The following is a 27,177-nucleotide window of genomic DNA, read 5'->3' as shown; positions in this document are numbered from 1 at the left end:
CCTTCACTCTTGGTACAGTGAGCTGGAATTTATACAAAAGATGTCCTTTTAGAAGAAAGCATAGATGTCAGTACTTTTATGGAAGGATAACTTTGGGTGTGCTTTTCTATCTGTTCACTGTGTGACTGAAATGCTTTAATTAGTCCTTTCAAGAGACCTTTGGATAGAAATACTTTGGATTTTAAAAGGTTCTAGTTCATAAATGCCGCTGAAGGTGGTGATGAGAGATTGGCTGCAAAGAAACAGCCAATCTGACTGGATGTGATGTAGGTACAGGCTGCAGAGAAATATACAATAGATTTTTCTTCCTCATTGAAATGTTGAGTGTGGAGAATTTGTGCAAATAAATTGTCTACTGTTATGCAATACCATTCTGATGCTCTGTGTCTCCCACTCTGAGTTGTAAGAGATTTGGAGCATTGAAGTTGGGTGTGGGTTATTTCTCATAAAAGGAGATGGGTGGTGCAAGTGGATCACCATCCATTGAGTTCTGCTTATGAAGAAAATGCGAAGTAGGAAGGTAACTGTGACTTTCCTGTCTCTGTGCTTTTGCTCAGTTTAGGACTCCTAGTCTTCCTGGAAAGACTGTCAGCTCCTCTCTCCCCATTCCTGCAGGCCCAGTTTCCCTATCTCCCTGTCACACTTGCATGTAAATGTTCTCAGTTTGTGTCAACATAGCCTTCCTGCCCATGTATATTGTACGTAATGCACAAGGGTTGTGCCCTTTCCTAGTGTATAAGTTTTCTACTCTTGCATTTCATTGTACCCAGAGCATTTACTGTGGCCAGATGCTGTTATGAGTATCAGTGTTCCTTGACCAGATGATAAATGCTGTTCAGCAGCAGTGTAGACTTGGTGCATGTCATGTGGAGTACAATGTTAATGAATATAATTACTTACAGATGTTTATAATCATGTCAGTTATTAGAGGGGGCAAACAAACTGGCGGGTGGGTTTCTGTGATTGCAATTCAGAGTGCTATTCTGCATACATGAAAGTGGCTCGAGTTTGTCAGTATAGTGATGAACTTTGGTTTACCTATTTCAAATCTGAACTTTTCTGCAAATGCTTCAGAGGTAGAGGAAATGTACAGACTTTTGTCATGGGTTGGTAAAGCACTGGTAGATAGACTGAGAAAGGAATTTTCGTTTATCCTTCTTAATCGCTTTGACTTTTGATATGCAATTTTTCTGTTGCAATTTAAGTTCTACTTCCTTTAAAAAAGAAATACTGAACAATCATGTAAAGGAAATGTTTCTTTGAAGTGTTTGCCTTCTCTTTATTTTAAATAGATACTCCTTTTCCTCTCTTTCTGAATCCAAATTAATCTACTGTAGCATCTGTATATATATACCGTGAGAGTATATATAATAGGAAATGGGTCAATGGCAGACAAGGAAATTTTCAGAACCTGTATGACTTCTTTCCAGTATACAACTCCAGGCTTTTGGAAGAAACATTGTTTGAACTTGCATTGTTAAAGTTTTTTTTAGCTCCATTAAGGTTAAGACAATAAAATATTTTCAAGTATTTAGTGGAATACACAAGCTTGATAGGTAAATTAACAAGGTGGGGTTTGCAGGTTTCTGTTATGACTGGTATCTTGCATGTTAAATACAGGACCATATTTCTTTTTAAATTCTGCTTGCCAGTGTAATATTTCTTCTTCTCTAGATATCAGCAACAAAACTTTGCTAAAAACAACATTCAGTGTGATTGTAAGTTGATTTTACTGATTTTTCTCTGGCACCTTCTGCACCTTGTATCTTAAAGCAAAGTTATTTCTGACTTTTATGAAAGCACTTATGGTTTCCTGGTGAAATCTTTAACCTTATTTCACACTCGATAAACTGTGAAATAGATCCCAGGATGTGTCTTTATGTCAGGTTGTACCATATAGGAATGGAAATCTCATGTACCACTGTGTGGGCAGCACATGTTGATTTTTGACATGAAACTCAGGAGGATTTGGATTCTTCTTCTTTGGTTTCATTTTTGATAAAAAACAAAATGAGATTAGAAAAATAAAACCCAGTCAAGGCAAGAACCAACTTTATTTTTGCCTAGTGAATCTTAACTCTGTTAGTTCTAGAAATCTGTATATTACTCAAGTGTGAGGTGAGATCTGACTCAAATCCTGATTAGATTTCCAGTAGTGCTAAAACTCTTTGCATTTCTTACTTGGTTTTGCTCTCTGCTTGCTAATTTCTTATTTTCAATTGCAAGGCTGATTGTTTCTTTCTGCTCCTTGAAGTGTTGTAACCTGATGTTAGAAGCATTTTCTGACTTAGATGAAGTGGTTGGCAGTGCAGATTAAATTCTCAAAAAGGTTGAGTTGACTGTTTCTGAAGAACTGGATATAGAATTAAATGTAACTTCTAATCATACCAGCTCTGTCACGACTTTTGTATATTTTACACATATTTGATTTCAGTTTAAAACTGTTCTTAATGTATCAGACAAGATATTTGCTACAAGGCAGCATTTTTCTTTGATTTTGTGGAAATGTGGTAGAAAGCCGCTTGGGTTGCTCCCCAGAGACAAAAGAATGTATTTTCCAGGCAACAGGCAGAAAGGACAGCGTCACATTACAAGAACTTAGCTGTATGTACAACTGGCTTAAATAAGAAATATTGGGAAAAGTGTTTCTTCCCTCTCTATATGCAGAGAAGCTTTCTTTGAGCCTTACCAAGTTTTGGTGCTTGTGTTGAAAATACAGGTGAAAATTCTGATTAAAATAATGGGATTTCCTCTCTGGGGGAATGTGTATGGATTAACTTACTTTTTCCAGTGTTAAGAGATGAACAGTTTTTCATCACTTTCATTTTACATGGGGCAAGTGTTCTTGCCTTACTGATAATAATTGTCTATGATAGTGTTAGCCTTTTTCTCAGTTATTTATATTTTCTGATAAGCATTTCCTCCATTCTCTTTTGCTGATGCTGAGATATTTTCATTGTCTCTGCAATGAGAGTCCCTGTTGCGCCCGAGAATGGTCATGTCAGCAAAAGTTGCATCTGTCCTTTGATGTAGCATCATACTAACAATAAACCAGTAGTTTAGTCTGATTGTGACTGCTCTGGTGATAGAACCAGTGACTCTCATTGGTTGCATGTTCTAATGTTCCATATCTATTTAACTGTGGTATATTTAAAAAGAATTCTTTTGTAGCATGTGGAATGTGAAATTGGACTTCTGCATAGAAGTGCCAATCAGTTTTATTCTACTGAAACTCTTGGATGACTTGCTAACTGCCCTTTTAGAACCTCCATAAGAAAAGAGCGAAAAATCTGATAAATTACTTTTTTCATTAACAATGGAACTTCTCAGTAAAGGTTTTACATCTTAAATATTGTTGTGTATAAATGAAGAATGACTCTTAATATTTAATCTCCCTCTATGTAATTCAGTCTAGGAGCATGATGAAGCAGAGAAGGGAATAATTATAAGTACTTACAATAAAGTTATGTGTGAAGTTCATCATGAGCAAAGTATGATCACTGTCATACAAAACAGATATTTGGCCAGTGCTGAGGTGTGTTTATGCCTTATCTATTTCTATGACACTGATCTATACAGGTAACCTTTTCTCACATAATTTCTTTTTGATAAATGTCTCTATCTTTTTATGAGAAAATTCTAGGGGTATATTGGTGATGAGAGGTAGGTTGGGTTAAAGCTTCAGATTTCCAGTGGTACATTTTAGCCAACGCTTCATTTCAGTTAAATACAAAGATACTTTCTTAAAAAATAAAGCAGTGGAAGCTGGAATCTCTGGATTCATGACAAATCAGTAGTATGTAATTTAAGGGGATTGAGAATGTTGGTTTTTCAGAAGATTATTAGTGTAATGAAAATGAAACACAGTAAACCCCCTATTCTGTGGGGAAAGACCCTGAAAGGCTGAATTCGAATAGGCTTCAGGCAGTTTGTCTAATGCATTGGACTAAAGCATATCAAAATAGAAAGCTTTAGTACTTCCTGATTTTTTTCTTTTCTTCCTAGTTCAAAAAAGCAGGCAGAGGAATGACTGAATAGAAGACCCAATATTAACAACTTATTATCAGTTAAGAAAATTGTGAAAAGCTTAAAGGCCCAAACACAATGGAAGCTGATTGAAAAGAACAACTTTGAGGAAGTATGAAAATGTTACAGTGTTGGTATTTTTGTCTGTTGTTTTTCAGATTGGTTTAGAAACATTAATTTAGTCTATTCCAAGTAAGTGGTAACTATGTCAAACAGTTTTCTGAATTCAGTTTTGCCTTTAAATGTGGAAGTTTTACAGCCCTGAGGCCAAGCTTGAATGGCATAAATCCAAAAAACCCCAACCAACCGAGCAACCAAAAAAGAAAAAAAAAAGTCAGTATGTAGTAATTTTTCTGTTTCAGTCCCCAGCCATGGCACTATGCTTTTAACTTATTCCCTCAGATGGCGTGTGTTGTTCACAGCATGGTAAGTTTTGTCCATCTCTTTCTACTATGCTGCTTGTGTATAACTTTAACATCCAGCTTTGTTGATAATGTGTGTGCCTCCTCTTTGGTGACAGAAGTCAATGTCTGAGTTTTCAGGGTTCCCCACTACCCCTCAGAGAAGTTTAAAGAATGTAAATATTACTTCAGCTTCACTGGTAATATTCACTTCAGCTTCACTGCTGTTTGTTTGATCATGCAATAATTATTCTGATGATGCTTAAGGGAAAAAAGAACTTGCACATGTGCCTCAAACACTGTAAAAGGGCAGTAAGCTCCCAAGAGGGATTTAAAATAAGATACAGTGATGATGAAACCTATTGGGAAAAAGATTCTTGAATAATGAGGTGACATAAAAAATGTGCCTGTGTATGAGAGAAAAAAGTGAATGAATTATAGAACTTGGTGTTGCTCATAGATGAATGATGTTGCTATTATGTTTATTGGTGATTAGCTAATCAAAAGGAAAAAACCAGCCTTTTGATTTAAGAAACAAGTAGGCAAAGGGCTAGAACATTCGGTGTGTCACATAAATGAAGGGAACACCTTTCTCAGTGATTAGGTTTTAGGGGATTCACTTGGGTTTCCAGGAAGGAGACTGAGTAAAATACGTGTTTGAGAATATGTTCGATTTCTGAATTGTGATACAGAAGCAGGTTTTAAATCCTGTTATAGTAGATTACTGTTGCTTGGTATGATAGTCAGAATTATACACAAATTTTGCTATTCCTAATCCTGATGATTACAATGAATTTGAAATTACATCAAAAAACTTCCCCTTCCACTTAACATAAAATTAAATTCCAACTGTAATAGACAGGGAACCTTACAAATTTTTGACAGCTGAATTTTCTGAAAGGTCATACTCAGTACAGATGGTGTAATTGTGAAAATTACAAGAGCTGAGGAAGACTGTCCTCTTTAGTCGTTCCTGCAGGTACGGGCTGTGCTGAAATAAGCAGCTTGCATGATAGAACAGGAAAGTTTCACCATGGTTCACAGCCTGGGTCCAGTGTGTGCCTTCTCTGCAAAGGTGTCAGTACTGCTCAGGGCTTGTACTTTCTGCATGATCACAAATGGAGCTGGTAACTGGTAACTGATGTGTTACCAAGGACTCTTGGCAATCTGCAAACTAGTCTTCTCCAGTCTGTCTATAGCTGTTGCTGGCTGCTGTCATGGAAGAGGATAGAAACTTGGGGTATAGCTCTTATTTTGACAGTAGACAATTCTAAAATATGCTGGAAAGCAGGAATGGGGAAGCAATTAGTTCCAGGTAAAGAGCAGAAAGTCAGAGAAGAAAAAATAGGAAAGCTGGCAGAAATAAAGTTCTTGAAAATAGTGCTGAATGTCTTTGTATATTTGTAAAGTTTTTTTCTTACCTGAGAGGTTTTGCAATTTGTATTCTCTGCCACCTTATGAGCTTTAATAGTTTCTCAGTGTGTGGTATGCCAGGGAGGAGAAAGCAGCCTACTTTCCTTCATTAGGTGGTATGTTGGACAGCATCTCCTCCATGTCTTTTTCTGGCACTGTACTGCTGCCTCCCCAGCTCAGGCTGGCAGTACCATGTGTTCTAAATGGGAAAAGTTCAAAGCTCCCAAACTTGAAAAGCCACAAGCTACCCAGCAAGTGCTTATGTTCCCATGCAGCGATTTTGCATGAGCAGTTAATGTATTGGAACTGGTTCACTGAGTATCAGCTGGAGCTCCAGGTATATGGGGGTCTTCCTGGGAAATACTGGCAGTTCTTTCATCTGCACAGGGATGGCTTCAGTAATGCTTTCTGTGCTGCAGCATTTTAAAAACACTTCCTAACAGTGCAAGTTGATAGGTAGCCACTGGCAATTACCTGGGTTGAGAAGATGAAGCTGATTCATATAAAAGTAACTCTTTATTATGCTTTATTCCCAATTTAGGAAGCTGTTACTTAAAATTAAGTAATTTTTCTACTCAGATGAATAAGTGATGAAATGGATGAGCTAAAGTGTAGCTTGATGTCGTAGATTTTTATAATTTACTAACACTGTAGGATTTAGCTAGAATACTACTACCATTATTCAGATAATCTGTTCTAAAGGGTTTTGTAAGTAGAAGTGAGGGTAAAAAAATAAAAAAAAGTAAAAAAAACCCAACAAACCAAACAGAAAACCCCAAAGAAACAAAGACTGAAACGAATTACTGATTCTGGTTGAAGAGACTATCTGGGATGCAGCAAGATTGGCATTCTGAACCCTCATCCAAATTTGCCAGCTGAATTTCAGATTGCCCCACATGTAACTAATCTTCAGCTCAGACTTGGTCTTGCATTGATCATTTGATGGAAAATTCTAGCTCAAGTCTTAATATTACATTCCGCAGTTGCCAGTTTCATGTTAGGCATCCAAAATTGTGTTCTCCCTCATTAAGCAGCACAGACACTTCAAAAATGGAGACAGTGATTTTTCCGAGTTCTCTGCTGATCTGTGTCCCGAGAGCCCAGCACTGACAAAACACATGCTTCCTTTTGCTCTTTATGTAGTTGTTCAGAGTAGAGGAATTTTCAGCTTAACCTGCAGGCAGTGTCTGGAAAGTGCGGTACTCGTCCATGCTTCTGGGCAATAGTGAAGACTGGGGGGATTATACTTAGTTTATGGGTACAGAGTTCACATTTGTCTGCTAGAATACACTTACCCCTCAACATTTCTTAAAGAGGATTTTGTAACATAACTTGGGCATGTTATTTTACGTCATATTTTTAAATGTCTACTTCTTTTGACCTCTAAAACTTTCTTCTGATACTATTTTTTCCTCTTGTTTCTGTGTAAGGGAAACTTGAGCAGCTTGCATGTTTTACCCTACTTTAAAATTAGAAAACAGTCTTTCCTTGCCATTTTATTGTATTAATCCATTTTCATTTGAAACCTGGTGAATCTTCTTGACTGATGTTTGCTTTTCCTAACTAAAGGGAAAAAACCCACCCGTGTTATTACAGCTTTGCATTCAAAACCAGGAGTTTGGCATATAAGAAGATGGAACACCTGAGGTAGATGTGGTTGCCATGGTATGTCAATTGTCAGATGAGGAAGATAAGACTGCTCTTGTTTAGAAGTGGTTGATCAAATTTTAAAGTCAAATATTTCATTTTAAGTGCTGGCTTGAAAAATGTTCTTAATTGACTATTTGCATAATTCTAGATAGAATGCACAAATAAAATGATGACTGAGAAGGTAGAAAGCCCCAAAGTTTTCTTAATATTAAACTCAGACCTCAGAAGGAGCAACTTCTTTACCATTAATTGAATGACACCAAGTTACAGACTTGGGGAATAAGTCATTGAGATTCAGCCTCAAAGGAGGTGTTTGAATTAGAAATCTATCTTTTCTGAAGTCAGGAAGTTGACTTTGTTCATCTGTCTTACTACATAATGACAGCACAGTGCTTGAGCATTAATAAAACCACCAAATTCCATTTTAATCACTTAAATGCAGTTAAAAAACTGTACTGTGCCCTTTACTCTTTGGATTTGGTTTCTTTTTTGTGAAACAAGTTTTCCTATACCTCTGAAACAAATGCACAGATATAAGTAAACCCTGCATGATACAAATTTGTGTTTTCATTCTTTCTACTCTCAATACTGTTATTCTCTCTCTACCTTATGCCAGCAACTGTTTTTCCCTTGAACTCTATTTTCAGACCCTTTTTTTGAAACTTATCCTGTTCCAGTGTCCCAGTGACTATTTGAGAATAAGATCTGTGCACCTTCATGCTTCACAACTTGGGTCTCCAGCTCTACAGTTGTTCTTTCACTAACTTATCTTTCTCTTGGATGGGCACCCAATTTTATCCCTCATCTCTGTGCATTCTTTACTTGAGTGCTTGTATTTCCTTAGGCTTATTTTCTTGTGTAACTGTCATTCCCATAATCTTTCAGTCTTCTGGCCAGGAATTAAGACCAAATAATAAATTCCTCTTTCTTGGTTATACTCGTGTATTAATGATTTGCCAGCTTTACAGAGATGATTGTTTAAGATGGAGTTAAATTACTGGAGTTGTGTTCATTATGAGCTTAGTGTATCCTGTTTACTGTGTTTAGGTTAAGAAACTGTCATGATACAGTCCCAGACTAACACAGCTTCAGTGTCCTGGCAGGGTGGTTTGTGTATCACTGTATAACACAGTACTGCAAATAATCTTGCTTTATTAGATGACTCCTCTGCAGTATGTCTTTTAACAACTTCACTTCAACAATGTTCTTCAGTGATGAAAACATTACTGATAACGCACAGGACTGTCTACCAAATCCTTCTGCAAAATTATTTCCAGTGGGACACTACCATGGAAAATAGAATACTAAAACATGCAGCATTTGAGCAGAAAGGTGATCCTGTAAATGTGCATCTTATAGCTCATTACAGTTGCCTGATTTTTTTTAAATTAAAGTGACTCTCATGAAACACACGATACTATAGGAAAGAAGATTCAGTACTTCATGATTGAACATTAGGGCCAGCTAGGGGGTTTTAAATGTATTTCACAAAATTTGTACAGAGCCATTTGCCCAGTGCAGTGTTCAGGATTAAGCATAATAATCCTTAGATACTAAAAATCCCAAACTTTCTTTCATGTATAAAGGAAACTTAATTGTCCAAGGAATTAGGAAAGATTTCTTGGGACATTAAAACTTGTCGGCTCACTTCTGGTTTCCATAAAATTTCTGCTGTGACAATGCTTTACAAATAAAGTCTGAAGGATACAAATCAAAGTTTAAATGGCCAGTTTCAGGGCATAATATTTCTGTATTCTTCTGTAACAGGTACCTTCTGAAGTGCAAACAGCTGCTTTTGTTTCAAGAACAATTAGTTAATTTAGTTGGTATTGTTTTTAGCAGGCATGAATTAATATTACAGCTTTTAATAAGAGCAAATTTCTCTGATTTTTTTTTTCCTCCTGATGAAAAGAAGCAGCATTGGATTTTTACTTCGTTTTTAAGGATTCATCCTGCATGCATGTAGATGCATGTGCCTCACCACTAAAGTCCACCAGGAAGCAATCTGTGTTGCCTGCAGTGCTCAGAAATACAGATGAGGGTTTTACTAAGAAATGTAGTACTAATAAATATCTTTCAGCTGTTTCTTGGGGAATCTTTTAGACCTCTGGCTGTTAATCCTTGTCCCAGTTCTTGGGGAAAATCTATTTTGCTTTAAAGTGCTTTATCTATAATCAGCTTATTCGGAATTAATCTCCATGCCCATCTGCAGGCTCTTGACAGACCGTAATTTCCCTTCCATCTCAATCTCGTGCCCAGAGGAATTGCACACTTGCAACTAGTAAAATTTTTGTTGTTTTCAACAAATGCAAAACTGCCACAGGAAGATAACATAAAGCTTTAAAACTGGGATGTTAATGTTAGGTAACTGTTGAGGAAAGGTAATGTTTAGTGGAAAGATCTTGCAGCCACTCATTTAGCTATGTCAGCCTTCAATGTTCAGAGTGTTTCAGCATTCAGTTTTGCGTATTTGGAAAGAAAAAAGTAAGTAAGATCAAACAAAATGAGATGGAGTAAAGAAGATGAAACGTTGTCCTATAGCAGTATTCCTTGTGGAATCAATTTTCAGTTTCCTAAGTGTGAGAAGGTGATATTTATTGTTGATAGACATTTGACAGTATCTTGAAATGCAAATACACAAGTACAAAGCTTTTCAAGCTCTTCAAGTGCTCAGATTTTCCTCACTTTATTTTACAGAGGAAGTATGTAGTCATGATTCACTCCGGTATTTCATTGCACATCCCCTTAACTAGAGATTTTCCTTTGAGTATTTCAAATGTTTTACAAATATTGAACAACCCTTTATGCCTGCAAGATCAACAGTTTTCAGATCCCATCTTTTAACCCAGATTTCAGATTATTTGGGGAGTGACTAATTCTCCAGAGTCACTCTGATAATTAGTGAAAGAATTGGAAATTACTTCTGTCTTCAAGTTTTTGACTACTTGTGTACGTTCCTTTGCTTCACAGTGATTCTTCTGCCTGGGTGAAAGAGGGATAGATGAGAGGTGTACAGGTATCTTGTGCTTTGCTGTTAATATTGACCCTGGTCAGAAGAGTTGCTGGCTTGGAGACTGTGAACAAGCAAGCCTTCCTATGGAAAGATTCTGTTCCAGTTGAGGTTTAGTAACCTAGATCTCTAGATCAGAATTTGAGATTGTCTTTCTTGTAGCCCCCTTGTCCAAATCCAGCGTGTTCTCTTTCTTGCTCAACAGCTGATGCTTAAGCATATGTGTAGCAGCTGTGGATTTGTGTTTTGTCTATGGAGTCTAGTGCTGTTAATGTGCTAAGTATTTAGGCACGTAATCTCTTCTGATAAATCCAAAGAGCCTAAGTGTAAGTGATGGGTTAATAGCAGAATAGCTGCTGTTGATTTAGAGCCTGTTACTTTGGTTTTCTTTTCCCCCTGTGCTCCTGTACAGTGATGAAACAGTATGACAAAAATTAAAAGATGAAGTTATAGAAGGTGAATGGCACCTGTTTTGTTCCTTTGCAGTAGAAAGACCAATTTGAGTATTTCTGTAATTTGTAGTGTTTCAGTGAATTTATATTTCAAAAATTTCAAAACCTTATGCTTTCTGTGAAATCTACTGGCACCAGGTTGACAGACCTAGTGCTGAAAATTTGATTGTATTTTGTTGCTAATGAGCATTATGACTGTTAATGCTGCTGTCTGTTGGGAATGCTATGGCACAACATCTTGTGAAGGCTTTGAGTCCTAAGCACTTAGAAGATGTGTTCATCAAATGCTTGGTTATAATTTGTAATCGAGTTTGTTTTGCTTACTTATGAAATCCTTCTCCCTCTGTAGGATGATAAAGTTAAATCTCTGCTCTTGAATTTGTTCTACTCTAACAGACTGATACCTGAGCAGGTGCTGAGGAATGATTGCTTCCTTGTAGTAGATGCAATTCCAGTTTCACTGTAAGCAGGTAAAGAGTATGAGCCACATAAAAAACAAGATTCTGAGAAAAGACATGAGGAAAAAAAAAAGTGATCAACTGAGGAGAACGGAGAAAACTCTACTTAACAGATGAGAAACTTTTCCATCAGGTGTTTGATTGAGACTTCTGGTTTTGTTTGGTTTTGAAATCATTGACCTGATCTGAAGTCTCAAAATATAAAAGGTTATGTAGGTGCAATCATGTTTTGTGATTATACAGTCTTCACTGTGTTTTCTTTTAAGTATATTCTAATTAAGTGTTTGGGGAGATAAGTGTGATATTACTCATGGTATTCTTAGTTTGTCGGCCTTTTTCTTTTTCTCTATGTAGGCTTTAAATTTAAAGAGATTAGTCTTGTTAGATGCCAGAGATCTTTAAGATGAAGCTTTAGTGAGTTGTTTTTGTATCCAGTTATCCCTCTTCATGCTCTGATTCCAGATAACATATTTCTCTTAAAGATGCTCTAGGGTTTTTTTGCTGGAGTTTTGTTGTTATTGCATAGACAAGTTGTTCCCACAGCAACTGCCTTCAGGATTTAAGGAAAAAAACCAGTGTACTGCTTTGAGAACTGGTGAAAGAAATGGTGAGCACCCTTCCTCTTTTCTGCCTTTCTGCTTTTGAAAAATGGAATTGGCTTTGTAGAGAGCAGTCATCCTTCTAGTTGCTCCTTTGCAGTGCTGCTGCCAGCCAAAATACTATACACACACATTAACAAAAACTACTGCTTATTTGCTCAACATCACTGTGTATATATCATCTGTTCTTAAATGTTGTTTGCAGTAGCTATAAAGGTGTGATTTTCATGAAAAGGTTTGTTTGCCGACAACACTTTGTTGTTGTTGTTACTATTAAAAGAGTTTTGTCAGCTCTTTATCTTTACAGGAAATTGTTGTTTATCTTTATGAAGGTTTTCAATGCTCCTCAGAAAGAAACTGGTCAGAATGCACAGTGTTGCTGTAGCAGTATATTTAGCCTCTGGGTGTTGCTCTTGGACAGCACTGTTGGCAGACTACTGTTTTGCAGAGGAATTACTGAAGCTGCTTGTTGTCGGATGAAGAATGTAAAAATGCAGTATGTAATAGGCAAGCAGCAGCACCAGGGGAATTGGGGAGTCCTCAGGTACAATAATACGGTCCACAGTGGATAGAAGACACCACCTTGGCAGACTGACCTCTGATATTAGACTTGGTTTTCTATCCTTAAACAAATTAGATTTCTTATATGGAATAGCATGTAAGATGTTTCATCCTCTTTTCATTAAATATAATTATTTTTTGAGTTTTGTAATGTGTGTATAACCAATGATAATAAAACCTTTGTTAAAAGTATTTTTATATAGAATTTTTAATTAATATTTTCATTACAGAAATCACACAGGAATAACACCTTGTCAGTGAATACGAACAGTTTAAAAGTTTTGTGGAATGCTTTCCAAATACTGATTGCAGTCTTTCACCATTAATAAAATGTTAACTTTAATTTTAATAAATGTTAAACACTGAAGAGAGGTTAGAAGACTAACCTGAAGGTTTGTATCATGCTGTGTAACATATGTTAGAATAAATTTTTGCTCAGTTTTCCCGCTTCAGAGCTCGTGCAACCTAGAGTGTACTTAAATCCCCAAATTGTTAACCTTCTTGGTTTTCTGAAACCAGAAGTCTCTGTGTATGCTTGATTAAAAAAAAAAAAATTGCAGAACCTTCAAAATCTCTTCACCAGCTGTAAGTAATATGAAACCTTTTGTTACGTATGAGCCTTTTCCATTTAAATTAAATGCTGATTACAGTTTCAGTGTCACTAGTTCTGTTTGTTTCTACTTTGACATTTTCTATGGTAATTTTGTAGCTCTGGTTTTCTTTTTATTTCTTACTTGCCGGAGGCCTTAAGAAAATAGGTTGGTTGAGGGTCATGTTGCCAAAGCTGAATACTAATCTATGGTAATGGACTGCCTGCTATGTAGTTCAAGACACAGCTCTTTCAACTGTATCTCTTATGGCTAGAAGGTGATACTTGGAGGATAGAGAGGGGAGGTTGAAATGATCCTATAGGAACCATCTGCCTTTTTTCTCACTTGCTGCTTCTTCTAAGAAGCCCAAAGGAAACCTGCCTCAGTCTTCCTTGGTATCAGCATTCTGCAGCTTTGAGCAGTGTCCTTGCAGAGACCAGGATGGTGGGGGCCTGTCGGGGGGAAGCAAGGCATTCAGTTGCTGTCATGGGCCCCAGACACTCATATCTTCTTACTTACTCATGCCTTTAATGGTAAACCAGCAGGTCCAGCTCCAGGTGCTGACAACTTTCTTTCATGAGGACTGTTATCTTCATTACTTGTGTTCTCTGTGCACTCACCTTGGTGTTCACCAGTTGTGACTTCATATCAGCCTTGGCTTTTACTCACAATGTCATGCCCAAGTCGGCTACTACCATTGCCTTCTAGGCTGTAGATCTGGTAACAAAGTCTTCAGACACCTGTCACCACTTCCTCTGCCTCTGCCTAAACTAGCCTGCAGACCTGGTATAAGGCTGGTTTTCTTTGGGAAGAGGCGATCTTTAAGCAGGTTGGGAGAACATCAACATTTCTTATCTCCATGGTTTGGGTGGAGCTGGGGGAACTACTCCTCTGGTTCTGAATGCTGCATCTCCAATCAGTTCTGGAGACTCCTGCTGTTCTGTTCACTGCCTCTTAATCTTCATGCTTACACTAACATCCATGATAATATTACTACATCTTTCCAAGTTGTTTGCTGCTCACTCCTTTAGTATTTAACACCAGTGCCTGTGTAGTTTTGAGAAGGGTTGGGGTGGGTGTGGTCTTTTGTACTTCAAAGCAGCTCTCTGCTAGTAGAGAGTCCTGCTTGTCAGCACTCACTAGTATTTTAACGATTTTTTCCCTGCAAGTTTGTATAGCCTGCAGATTGAATTATATTCCTTCATAGGTAATTGCCTCAAGAAGTTCCCCTAAATGAACAAAGATTGATTTAATTTGCAGTCACTTCATTTCCTCAGTTTGTAAGGAAACTGATTTCAAATCAAGAGTTGAGTAGCTTGCAAGTTGATGACTTTCTTGACCACAGTGGATGTTTGAGAGTCAAATCTTCATTCACATAATTTAAAACCCTCATGACAACTCTCCTCAGATTTCTGGGTGCGTACTGACAGGCACTAAGATCATGCACCATGCCACAGCTCCTGCGGTAGTTGTCTTGGAAAGTGCTTTTCCCAGCTGGCACACTACAGCTAGATAGACCAAAAACAATTGTCAAATTGTCCTAAAGCTGCTGTTATGACATGTGGTAGAGCTCATGGGTTCAGGTGCTGGATTTGGGTTTTGGCAGCTTTAGATTCAGGGACTGCAGTACATAAAGATCACACTGTGTGGAAGCCTACGCTAAAACCATTTGAATTGGATTTTTCTAAAATATGTTTTAGAATCCTTTCTGACTGGCATCTCTGTGTTAAAACTGTAAGGTATGTTATTAATATATGGGGAGAAACAAGATGTGACCTGCTGTGTGAAGATGTGATGATTTGCATTTTTTACCTGCTGTGTTACTAGTAGCCATTTAGCTGCCTCAGGCCCGTGGGTGAGAATCCCTTCCACTTGCTGCATAGCAGAGATGGGAAACCTTACCAAAACTCCCTGACACACCTTTCTTCACTGGGAACTTCCAGCTATTCAACTTCCTTGCAACTTTAACAATTGGTAGCATACTCAAGCAGACTGGATCTGTTCTGTCTCATCTTGACCAGCCCAGTGTGGACTAGAAATTTCTGATATTCTGAATATGGTATGGCAAGTTTAATAGCAGCCCTCTGACTTCTTTATGATCTCCTTTTCCAACTCTATGACCTGGTGTTTTGGCAAAGCCAAGAGATGTACCACCTGTCATTAATATACTGGGTACTGGCAGATTTGACAGCTCTGGAGAAAGAGTCCTTGTTTGAAGTGAAAGAAAATGGTGCACATTTTGGGCTTTAAGATGCAAGATTATATTCCTTTAGATGACTCAACAGCAGATTTTGCCCATGCCAGGTCTGTCTTTGGTTTTGTCGTCTTCCAGATGTGGCCTAGGATACCTATGCTGTAAAAGTGCATGTTGCAGCTTCATGATTAGTACACAGTGACATGTACTTAGTTCCAGGGCTGAGGGAACTCCAGCACTTACCAAGTACCCTGTGCATTGCTGCAGCTTGTCTTTCTAACTAAATTCTTGAGCACTTTTCTTCTTTCACTCTGGTAATAAAGTTTTTCTGTTGTTCTCAAAGATAGCCTCTTGTGGTGTTACCAGAACCCGAAAATCTGTGAAATGCAAGTTCTTAATAGTGTTGCGTAGCGTACGCTGTGGTGGATTAAGTTATTGTCTGCTCCCCCAGTCTTGCCCTGCCAAGGCAACAGTAGAGTAGACACAGGAACAATTCTAGGAGTTGAAAAAGAGTTATGTACCCGGTAGACAGTCTTGAAATTTTGTAGAAGGATTTTTAAGTGGTAATTAGCACACTTCAAATTTTTATGCAGTTTTTGTGTAACTGTGGTAAATTGCAAGCTGTGCAAGCCCTACCGGCTGAAATACTGAACAAACACACAAGAAGCCTTGTGCAGCCAAAAAGTCACATGCAATGTGAATGTGTATGGCCAGCACAACTCAGAGGATTTCTTTGTGTACAAGTATTTCAGTTTACAGGATCAATTTAGTCTCCCTCAGGAGAGAAACTAGGAGAATTCCTTTGGAGCTAATAGATTAAAGATGCTTTGGTCCAACTACTGTGATGAAAGCTGGGTGAATACTCCAAAGGAAAAGCCCACTGACCTCCATATCAGGAGGTGAAGACTGCTGGAATTGGAAGTTATTTGAAAAACTTTTTTTTTTTTCCTCATAGAACTTTGGTTAAAGTTGAAAACTGCTATTGGGAAATGCAGCTCTATTCCATAAGCAACTTCTCTTCCTTCTAACTTAAGATAACTGTCAAAATGGTGATTTCACAAAAGCAATGCCGCCCTCTCTTTGATGGCTGGTTGTGACTTGCAAGAGCAGTTAAGGCCACAGTTTCCAATGCATCTCATGAAAGAAAAAAATCTCAAAGTTGTTGTGGTTGGACAACAGTATGTTTACCTTAATGGCTTTTTCCTAATACTCTTTTGAAATATTTTGTTAACTAGAGCTTTACTTTGTTGTATTACATGATCTGCAAAGCTGTTTTGCTTTTGGGACCGCTTTTGCTATCGGGGCCTTATGGTTCAGTTGCTGTGACTTGACAGCCTTTCTATTTCAGTACTTAATTCCTTATGTTGTCTCTACAAACATAATGTCACTATTGTAGAGGGTGGGAACGGTTTGGTGCTGGTGTTCTGTTGGAGATACTGTTATTTCTTTCATAGTGCCATTGCAAGTAACGTGAGTGCTAATGGGCATAAACTGTGAGACCGCTCGTTTGGGTATGTTGTAGTGATTTGTCACAAAGTGGCCTGTTCCTCTCCAACTTAATAGGCTTCCAGCCTTGTCTGCATGTGTGCTTCAGATTGTCCCAGTGTTTTACTAGGGAAGAGCTATCTTTAAATATAGAATCAAAAACCTCACTCTTCTTTATAGCCTATTTCTACTGCTGCAGATAGAAAGGGTGTGGGGAACTCAGGGAGTCCACTGGATACCAGCGACTTTGGTTTTGAACACCTCTTTTTCCTTCCTGGGTATTTCTGTTTCAGTGAAAGTCTCTCTAAAAAAAAAAAGAAGACAAGTTTTGATAAGAAGCTTAAGTAATATGCACCGAAACTTGCTCTAAGCAGTACATCTGAAGAGTACTTGCTAGTGTCTGTACTGTCTATACTATTTTAAAGCATGGGTGGCAGTATTAGTTCCTCTTGGTCCTAACTCTACCAGAAGCTACCATTTTAGTCCTCTGCAAGAACGCAGTGTCAGGAAACAACCCATTAATGCTGTTAGACAAGCCAAAATGCTGAACTTTTACTGAATACTCAGTGTATTGAAAACTTTCTAGTCAGAGCATGCTGACAGACCAGCATGTAGTGTTAATATCTTACTACTATGCCTCAGGGCATTTGTAAAATTAAACTTTTGACATTTTTATTTGCTTTTTGGCTCAAAATCATGATTAATTTTTTATCTTTTAAAAGTTCCATTTATGACTGTTTTTTAATTGATGGTAACTACAAATTATATTGCAAAGCAATAAATAAAAGAAATGCAAGTAGTATAATTTGAAATGTGGTAATCTTAGTAGCCTGAGTCATGAATTCCATCATTCGCTGCAGTTAGTATCGTTTTATGATTCATAAGCCTATTCATTTCTTTTTTTAGGGTGCAATCAGATAAATAGCTCAACAGTAAGGTGTCAGAATCTTCTTGTCTCACCCCGGTTGTAGGAGAGAATGGAGGTTTGATTGTTCCTACATATACGTAGTAAATTTGTCCCTCTGACCTCTTAAATCTGCAAAACAACCTCCTGTGTTTCATGGAGCAGTAGCTGATTAAGGCATTCAGATTATCAAATGACCACTATCTCAAATTAAAATTTACACTTGTTCAAATTGTTTTGAAATGCATTTGTTCATTTACTGAAGGTGACCTACCACCACGGATCAGTGCACAGACACTTACAGAGCAATCCTGGGCTGACTTAAACCCGAAGCAATCAGCATTTGCTTAATGTTAAGTCAGGGCTACTACAGAAGTACTGTCAGGCCCTTGAATGGTTGATGCCTCTAATTTAATTAGAGAAAATTTACTCTTTCCATTACTCTCTGTGGGTTCACTTTCAATTTAAAATCCTCAAGTGGTGTGATTTGTTTTGGAATGCCCCCTCTTTCTATGTGCCATACCAGCCATAATACCTACCACCTACTTAACTTTATTTTGAAGTTTGAAAAACCCTACAGAAAAGATCAGTCTTTATATAGATAGGTAGGTAGAGATACATTATTAAATCAGAACTTGCATTAATTCAGGAGAATGAATGTGCTCTAGTAATGTTTATGGCTTTTTTAGGAATCAGTATGGTGAGGAGAAAATGAGCATATAAATATATGACCAGCATCTTTGAACCCATGGTCATTTGTTATAAAATCAGTATCCTCAGTTCACAGAATCACAGAATGGGTGAGGTTGGAAGGGACCACAGTGGGTCATCTGGTTCAACCTCCCTGCTCAAGCAGGGTCATCCCAGAGCACATTGCACAAGATTGCATCCAGGTGGTTCTTGAACATCTCCAGGGAAGGAGACTCCACAATCTCTCTGGGCAATCTGTTCCAGTGCTTGGTCACCCAAACAGTAAAGAAGCACTTCCTCATGTTCAGGTGGAACTTCCTGTGTATCAGTTTCTGCCTTTTGCCTCTTGTCCTATTGCTAAACACCACTGAGAAGAGCCTGACTTCATCCTCTTGACACCATCCTGCCAGATGCTTATAGACATTGATATACAAATAGGCTTAGGTAAATGTCCTGCTAAGGTATTGTCATACAAGCCTAAAGTGCTGGGATATTGGCTTAAGGCACTGTCTTGGCAAAGTAATGATATAATCACAGTGTCACTTTTCACTGACCCAAATCTTGTTTTTATAAAATGCTTTCAGGCTCCCCTGCCACATGTCCATCCACTGTTAAGGAGAGATGAAACTATCCTGTACTTGCATGCATACCTGTATGCATTCTGGTGTTTGTATTTAGATTCCTCTGGGACTTCTGCTTCCCAGTTTTCATCTAATTCACCTACATCTCTTTTCTGTGGGGCTCTGTGAAAAGTGGTTCAACTGTGCCATTAGAAAAGCTGTGTTAATTCTGGAATGATGAATGAATTGTCAGCCACTGTTTAATATCTCTAGTTTTTTTCATTGTTTTTATAAGTCTTAGTGTGAGAACTCACTTCCATACGTGTAAGTTGCTGTACAAGATTGGGTCACTCCTAAAGAATATGGAAAATCACGTATTTTGACCATGCACTGATTATGATAGTAGCCTCAGAAACAGGGTAAGTTAGCTTTATCAAATTAAGTGCCAAGCAGCTTCGGCATAAATTTGTTGGAGAAGACAGGGTTTTTTTGAGAATTGAAACACCTCTGATGACTTCTTTGCTATGATCTCTTTTTTCAGTAAAATAATGGGGAAACTCTTTTCTTGGCCAAGGTAAGTTTTCCAGATTTGGACATCCTACATAAAAGGAAGAATAAAAACTCATCAGAGAGTTCAGAGAGGAACAGATACCTGCAAACCTGGATCTGTGGGCGAGAAAAAAGACTTGGGTAAAGAGTGGATGGTTTTTAATTCTTCAAAGAGGTAAAACCCTAGAACAGAGGTGAAATATAGAGTTGTTATTCCTACTTCTGCCCTTTGAGCATTAAAGGATTGAGTTTTACAGCAAAGGAATTTAGATAGGCTTCAAACTGAGAGTAGGTTTAGATGAGATATTTGGAAGAAATTCTTTACTTTGAGGGTGGTGAAGCACTGGAACAGGTAGCCCAGAGAAGTTGTGGATGTCCCATCCCTGGGAGTGTTCAAGGCCAGGTTGGATGGGGCTCTGAGCAATCGGGTCTAGTGAAAGGCAGGGGTTGTTGGAATTAGATGATCTTTAAGATACTTTCTGACCCAAACCATTCTATGATTCTATGATATTAGGGGAAAAAAAAACCATTCTAATTCAGCTTAATTAAACTCTGCAATGTAAAGTTTAGGAAGGCTTGAAACCTCCAGTAGTGAGATAAGATAACTGTTTGGCAGGAATGACACAGATTTGTGTAACTACTATTGGGTGGAAGATGGGCTGGATAACTATTTTTCTGTTCTACTTGGCTCTGTCTTTTGTATTCTTTTTTAATGTATTACTTTGCCTTAAGCCGTCACTATTAGTTAGGTTCATTTCAGCAAGAAAAAATGTGTGAACTCAAGAGTACCTTGAAGTGGGTAAATTAAAAGGAAGAAACCTGTGTCATAAATGCTCTTTTGCAGAGGGTAGGGAAAGGAGACCTAGGTTAACTGCATGCAATTGAGATGTGTCAACCTCAGGAAGCTTAAAAAGTGGCTGGCATTTTTCCTTTATTGGAATCTGCACGCAAGTTGCTCTGTACCAAAGGCAATCTGACATTTGCAGAGACCTGCAGAACCCAAATTAATAGGTTCTACTTTCAAGGATGACATCAACAAAAGGCTTTATAAATTGTAAAGTGTTGTTCAGTACATCTCTAAATAATGTAAAAAAAATTTTAATCTATTTTATGCAAAGACCTGTTGCCCTTAGCTGGCTGTGAAATGCATTGCTCCAAGCAGCAACTGCCTTTTGTAGCCAGAATGTTAGGAGTATATGATTAGTAAGGTACTGAGCTTTGTTTGGATACAAGGCTGGAAACACCCACAGATGTCTCATCCTATTGGAAAGCATTCTATTTAGAGTATACTCTCTATTTATCTTGCATGGAGGAAGATTTGTGTAGCAGGTTTCCGTGGCTGGGTTTTGGTAGCAGGAGGGTGGGTACAGAGGCGGCTTCTGTTAGAAGCTGCCAGAAGCTTCCCCTGTCCGGTGGAGCCAATGCCAGCCAGCCCCAGGATGGACTTCCTGCTGCTGGCCAAGGCCAAGCCAATCAGGAGTAATAGTAACACTTCCGTGATAACATACTTAAGAACAGAAGGTTGTTGTGCAGAAAGAATTCCAGCCAGGGAAGAGCAGAGTGAGAACATGGGAACAACAATGCACACACCAAGGTCAGCGCAGAAGGAGGGACAGGAGGTGCTCCAGGTGCCAGAGCTGAGGCCCTGCAGCCCGTGGTGCAGACCATGGTGGGGCAGCTGTGCCCCTGCAGCCCATGGGGGACCATCGGGGTGCAGAGACCCACCTGCAGCCTTGGAGGAGCCCATGCTGGAGCAGGTGGATGCATGAAGGAGGCTGTGACCCCGTGGGAGGCCCAGGATGGAGCGGGGTCTTGCTGGAGACCTGCAGCCTGTGGAGAGGGAAGCCCACACTGGAGCAGGTTTATCCCAGGTAGGACTTGTGGCCCCTGTGGGGGACCCATGCCAGTACAGCTCATTCGTGAAGGACTGCACCCCATGGAGGAGTGACCCATGGGACAGCAGTTTGGGAAGAACTGCTGCCTGAGGGATGGACTCACGCCGGAGAGGTCCATCAAGGACTGTCTCCCATGGGAGGGACCCCACAGGAGCAGGGGAGAAAAAAGAACTGACTGCAACCCCCATTCCAGTCCCCCTTCACCACTGGGGGGGAGGAGGGAGAACATGGAAGGAAGGAGGGGTGGGGGAAAGGTGTGTTTAAGACTATTTTATTTCTTGTTCTTTGGCTCTTATCCTGTTAGTAATAAATTTAAGTACTATCCCCTCTTTGAGTCTGTTTTGCCTGTGAAGGTAATCAGTCACTGACCTCTCCCAGTTGTTTTCTCAGCTCATTAATCCTTAGCTGTTTTTTTTCCTCTCCTCTGTCCAATTGCAGAGGGAGAGTGAAGAGAGTGGCTTTAGTGGGTACCTGGCATCTGGCCAGGGTCAACCCACTACAACTTGCCAGATACCACGTGCCCACTGGTAAATTGTCATCGGGCTGGGCAGGGAGGGGCTGGTCAGGGAGCTGCATTTATATATCAGTATTCGTATGGGACGCAACTGCTTCCCGAATATCTGCTTCAAAATAGGACTGACTTTGTCCTTTGAGAGGTGTTACCAAAATCTTATAGGCTGTTTTTATACCTCTTCTTTTTTTACAAACAGTATCTGACTATGAAAACAAGGTCTCTTTCTATACAGGTCATAATCTGCTGTTGATTTCTCTCTGCCGTGCTTGTTTGGCGTATCTGCTGCAAAGGTAGTTACCATGATCTAGTCATAGCTGCCTTCAGCCAGAGAAACAAGCAACAGAAGAGGGGGAACTTCTGAGAAATACACCTCCTGCTTTTGTTCAGCTGTCCCCGGTAGGAGTAATATTAATAATAATAATACACAAATATGACGCAAGCAGACTTGTTTTTTAAAGGGAGTGATGTGCCGAGCATTCCAGAATAGAATGTTTTAGACCATTAGCTGATACTGAATTTTTGCTATTAGCCTCTTTCTCAGGAAACCTGAAGATCGACTGTTGAGGGGGAATCACAGTGTGTGAATAGACAGATACATGAGGCACAGATGCTATGAAAAGAAAAGAAATAAAAAAAGATAAAAGTTCAGTCTGTGTATCTGTTTATGTGCTTATTGTCCCTGACTTTGATGCCACTTGCTTGTTTGAATATTAGGCTGATATTAGGAAAAAATTTTTGCAGAGAGAGTAATCAGGCATTGGAATGAGCTGCCTGGGGAGGTGATGGATTCACCGTCCCTGGAGGTTTTTAAGGTGAGTCACTTAGTGCCATGGTCTAGTAACCATGGCAGTGTTGGATCAAGAGTTAGACTTGAAGATCTCGGAGGTCTTTTCCAACCCACTTGGTTCTATGACTTAAAACCAGTATACCTCAGAATCACAGAGTGGTTGAGGTTGAAGGGGCAGCGGGAGACCATCCAGTCCTACCTCCTGTACAAAGCAGGATCACCTACAGCAGGCTGCTCAGGACCATACTCAACTGGGTGTTGAACATCTCCAAGGATGTGGACTATAAACATCTCCAGGTAGTTTGTTCCAATATTTGACCAGCTTGACAATAAAAAAGCTTTTCCTTATGTTTAAATGGAATTTCTTGTATTTCGGTTTGTCCCCTTTGCATGCTTTCATTGGGCACCACTGTGAACAGTCTGGTTCAGTTTTCTTTACATCCTCTCATCATCAGATATTTATACTCTCTGATCACCCCCAAACCTTCTGGTTTTCAGGCTGAGTTCTCTACCTCTCCTCGTGTGGCAAATACCCCAGTCCATGTAGCATCTTCATGAATCTTTGTTGTGCTTTCTCCAATATGTCCATGTCCCTTTTGTACTTTCGAGCCCAGAACTGGACTTTGTCCTCAGGGGGACTCAGCAGTGCTGAGGAATTGGGAGGATCACCTCTCTCAACCTGCTGGTGATTGGCACAAGCAGATGCTTCTCCTCCTGCCCCAGTAAAGGGAAGATTCCTCATGAGATGTTTTGGATGAGGTGTTTGAATGTACTGCTGTGCACCTGCAGAGTTGAGTGGATTTGCAAGTACTCTGTACATGTACATCATCTTGGTAACTGATGGGGAAAGTTTGAATCTGAAAATACCTGGTGTAGTTAAACGGAAAGAAAAATCTTTTGCCACTTGAACGGCAAAGTATTGCTGAGGTGATCAGCTGTGTTGCAGGCACATTCAGCAGCTAAGTGGGTGTCACGGTGATTGGGGGGGTGTTTTTGTGATCCAGGGAAATCCTAGCAGCACAAGGTCCCATCAGGTGCTGGCAGCTTGCACAAGTGCAGCTGACAAGCCATGGGTGGGAACAGGGGTAGTGATGGCCAACCCCTACTCCAAAAAGGATAGCCCTGAGAAAGACCACGACACCAGTAGCCTTCCTTTCTATCATAAGTTGGCTCTTAGTGGTTTCATCTCTCTGTCTGAAATGTTAAGAGGGTCATGCATGCTAATATAATTACTGAGGTCTGACACATAAAAGCAAATAAAACACCCCATAATAGCGCAGTGGTTGTGCTCCTGCTCTCCACAGCTGGCTGGTGGATAGCAGGAACAGGGTCTGGCTCATACAGATTGAGAATCTTGCCTAAAGTGAGGCATCACTAGCGTTTCTGTGATAAGCACCCTTTTTGGTGCCTAATGTGTAATTTCATATTCTGAAGAACACCACATCCTTGAAGGGCAGATGGGAAGTAAGGGGAGGGTGAAATGACCCAGGAGACTTTGTACTAGGCAGGAGTCCTTTCTGCCCTTTTACTGCCAGCTAAGTCCCACTAAGAACTGAATCAGTGTTCAGGTATGGTTTTGCTGAGGACTAAGCATTCCTGTTCTCCAGCAGATAAGGAAAGGGACAGGCCTTGAGTACTCCTATCCAATGTGAATTTTACCTAGGAGCTACTCCAAAGGGGGAAGTGTGCTCCCCTGTTGTGATCACTGAAAGACAAAGCAGAGTCTCAGGCCTTGTGGCTGGTGTTTGAGATGGTGAACCAAAGCCTTGATGTTCTTATTCTCTTCCACGTGCCATCAGTGGTGCAGATGTTTTCATGGTAATCTTTTGCTGAAACTAATCAGTATTGGTTAGAAGGCCAAATTTAAAAATGCTTTAGATGTTGGTAATCAGACTTCTATGCTGAAATTGCTTTGAAAGCGGGAAAGAAATGAGAGCTGACTCCTGTTAAAGCAGCTGTCCTTGAAAGAAGCCATCTGAATATTTGTATAGATCTCTTGGCTAAGAGTATGCTTCAAGTAACTGATACTTATTACTCTTCCTTCTATGAAGAAATATAGGTATTTTGCGTCCAATATTTTACTTTTTTTTAAAATATTTTTTTGTACTACGTGGATCAATCAAACTCACTGACAGACCAATCATCTCATGACACTTTAATTGTTACTCTTTCATTATGAAAATAAAGAACTCTGTGCAAAGTCTCCTTCTACGAGGAGGGGCACATACATGTAATTATAGGATGCTTTTGGGGGTAAAAAAAAAAAAGAAATTAAATGACTAATACATTTTGCTGGTGGAACTGACAGCTGTAACAAACCTGATTCTGTCATCAGCTGTAAGCTTTTATCCCTGCTTAGTACTAATGAATAAATCATCTTATTACATAAAATTACATTCTAATTGCTCCCATGTCAGTCTATTTCAGGTTAGGCCTAGGCAGTAAGGTTCCCTTGGTGCCTGGGTTTTCCCTTTCTGCTTCACTGCTGAGCAGTCACGTTTTCAAGTACCTGGGAATGGTCTTGGGGCAAAAATGGCAGAAGACAGGAGCCAAAGAGAGAGAAGGACAAGAGAGGATATAAAGGGGACAAGGAATGTATGTAGGAGACACAAGAGAAATCTGAAGGAGCTGTTGAATGGAAGAGCTAAATTAAAAGCTAGAAACTTAGAAAAAACTGGTGGGATGTGAGTGGGAAGAGAGGGAAGATGAGTCAAAACTACGCAAACGTTTTTGTGTTAGGCCTTGTGCAGAGCAGCTTGTGGGAGTTCTTGGTGTTGCCCAAACAGCCACGGCCGTTTTGTGTGACAGGAGGTTTTCCTCAAGCTCTGACAAGTTGATATCATCTAAGTTTGCCTTTTCCTCATTTAAAATGTTACCTGGAAAACATTAATTAGTAATTAAATACTGTAGAGTGAAGAGTGAAAGGATGTATCCCCCACCCCTTCCCATAATCAAGTCAAATGATTGATTCTCAGGTAAGAGAAAAAGGCAATCACGGTAGCAGAGAAAGTGTTTCCAAATTAACTGTAACTAAATGAATTGGAATTCCTCCTTCAACTACCAACAGGCACTATCAGCTCTCATATATTGATTTTGCTTAGGCTGATTAGAAAAAGGAGCAAGAGCAAGTAAGGCTCCCTTGAACAAAAACAAGTGTACCTGTGTAGAAATGATGCAACTTTAATTAATTAGGTTTAATAACTAATGTAATTGAAATTTCCTGTGGTGGATAATGTGTTTGGAAATGATGGTGCAGCTCCTAAATTACTGATGTAATCACTTACAAAAGGGAAAACTTTTTGTTGCCCTTCTAATAGTGTTAAAATGACATCTAGAATTTTTGCTTTTGTTTGTTTTCATATTCTGAAATTATCTTGCATACCCTATTTTTTATAAAATAATAGAGTACTACTAGGATCATTCATTATAAGCAAAAGAATTTGATTAACTGAGGTAGGGGGATTCTTTGTTTTAAGACTGTTTACAATTCTTTTTCATAGATTGTCTATAAAATATATTTACCTTAAAATCCTAGGAAACGGAAGAAAAGCTGTCAATGCTAAACGTTTAGAACCCTATTTCGTACCTGGTATTTCTGGATTGTTTTGGAGTAAAGATGTAACATTTTCAACATCCCTAAATTTTGTTAACAAAAATGCTAAACAAGAAGTCTTACAGTAAGCAAAACAAACCTTTTGGCCTGCCTTTCCAGTACATAAAAGAGAAAGAAATAATTTCTTGCTTTTTTTGTTTGCTGAGTCTCTGACTTAGAATATCTATATTACTGTAACTTATTCCAAGAAAAAGAGTCTCTTTGTAGAGGCTGCACAAGGAGTGTGTGGAATCCTTATTTTTATTCCAGGTTTGAGTGTGGAAACACACAGGCAATCGTTTGGTTTTGTTGGGAGGAATGAATAGGCAGTTCAGTGTTTGTTTCAGCACTGTGAGGCAAGAATAACCCAAACAGTTGAATAGAAGTAATTCCATTTCTTGATTACTTTTTGTGTATGAATGCAGACAAACTGTGTTTAGCATAGACCTAAACAGAGAAGTTTGTTACAGTTCCAAAACTTTATGTTGTATCGAGTTTTCCCCTCCAGTTTAATTGTCACCATGGACATTACTTTGAAGGAGCACTTTGATTTCTGGGGATTGCTATTAACGTTTGCTTTTGATCAAGTGTCTTTTAGATAAAGTGCTTTTTATTTTTTGTTTTATTTCCCTTTACCAGTTTTCTCCCTCCTGGTACTCGAGGTACCTCCTGCTACCCATTGCCATGGTGTGTTTAACTCTTCCAGGTGACAGGACTGCTCAGTACCTGTTCTAAAGCTGTGAGATTTCCAGCCAGAGGTTGAAACTATTCACTTACGAGAGTATTTAACACCATTGTCCATGCATCTTCTGGAAGTTGTTCTTGCAGCTGGATTTAAGGACTCATT

General features: G+C 39.1%; 1 protein-coding gene across 1 annotated transcript in view; it reads left to right on the top strand.

Annotated features, from left to right (window-relative positions):
* The window catches only part of STK31 (serine/threonine kinase 31), a gene marked incomplete at its 5' end in the record, with an annotated part of 31,906 nt that extends 20,386 nt beyond the window's left edge, over positions 1-11,520 (top strand). Inside the window, 5 exon segments of the mRNA XM_029961771.1 lie at positions 2,255-2,371; positions 3,416-3,537; positions 4,006-4,138; positions 7,410-7,505; positions 11,302-11,520. Coding sequence (XP_029817631.1) covers positions 2,255-2,371; positions 3,416-3,537; positions 4,006-4,138; positions 7,410-7,505; positions 11,302-11,520 — 687 coding nt within the window.
* Between the last annotated feature and the right edge of the window lie 15,657 nt (positions 11,521-27,177).

This window comes from Manacus vitellinus, unplaced genomic scaffold (genome assembly GCF_001715985.3).
Source record: "Manacus vitellinus isolate BGI_N305 unplaced genomic scaffold, ASM171598v3 scaffold_3_pilon, whole genome shotgun sequence".
Classification (NCBI taxonomy): domain Eukaryota; kingdom Metazoa; phylum Chordata; class Aves; order Passeriformes; family Pipridae; genus Manacus; species Manacus vitellinus.
The sequence above is the reverse complement of the archived record's forward strand: the minus strand, read 5'-3'. Positions and strand labels throughout refer to the sequence as shown.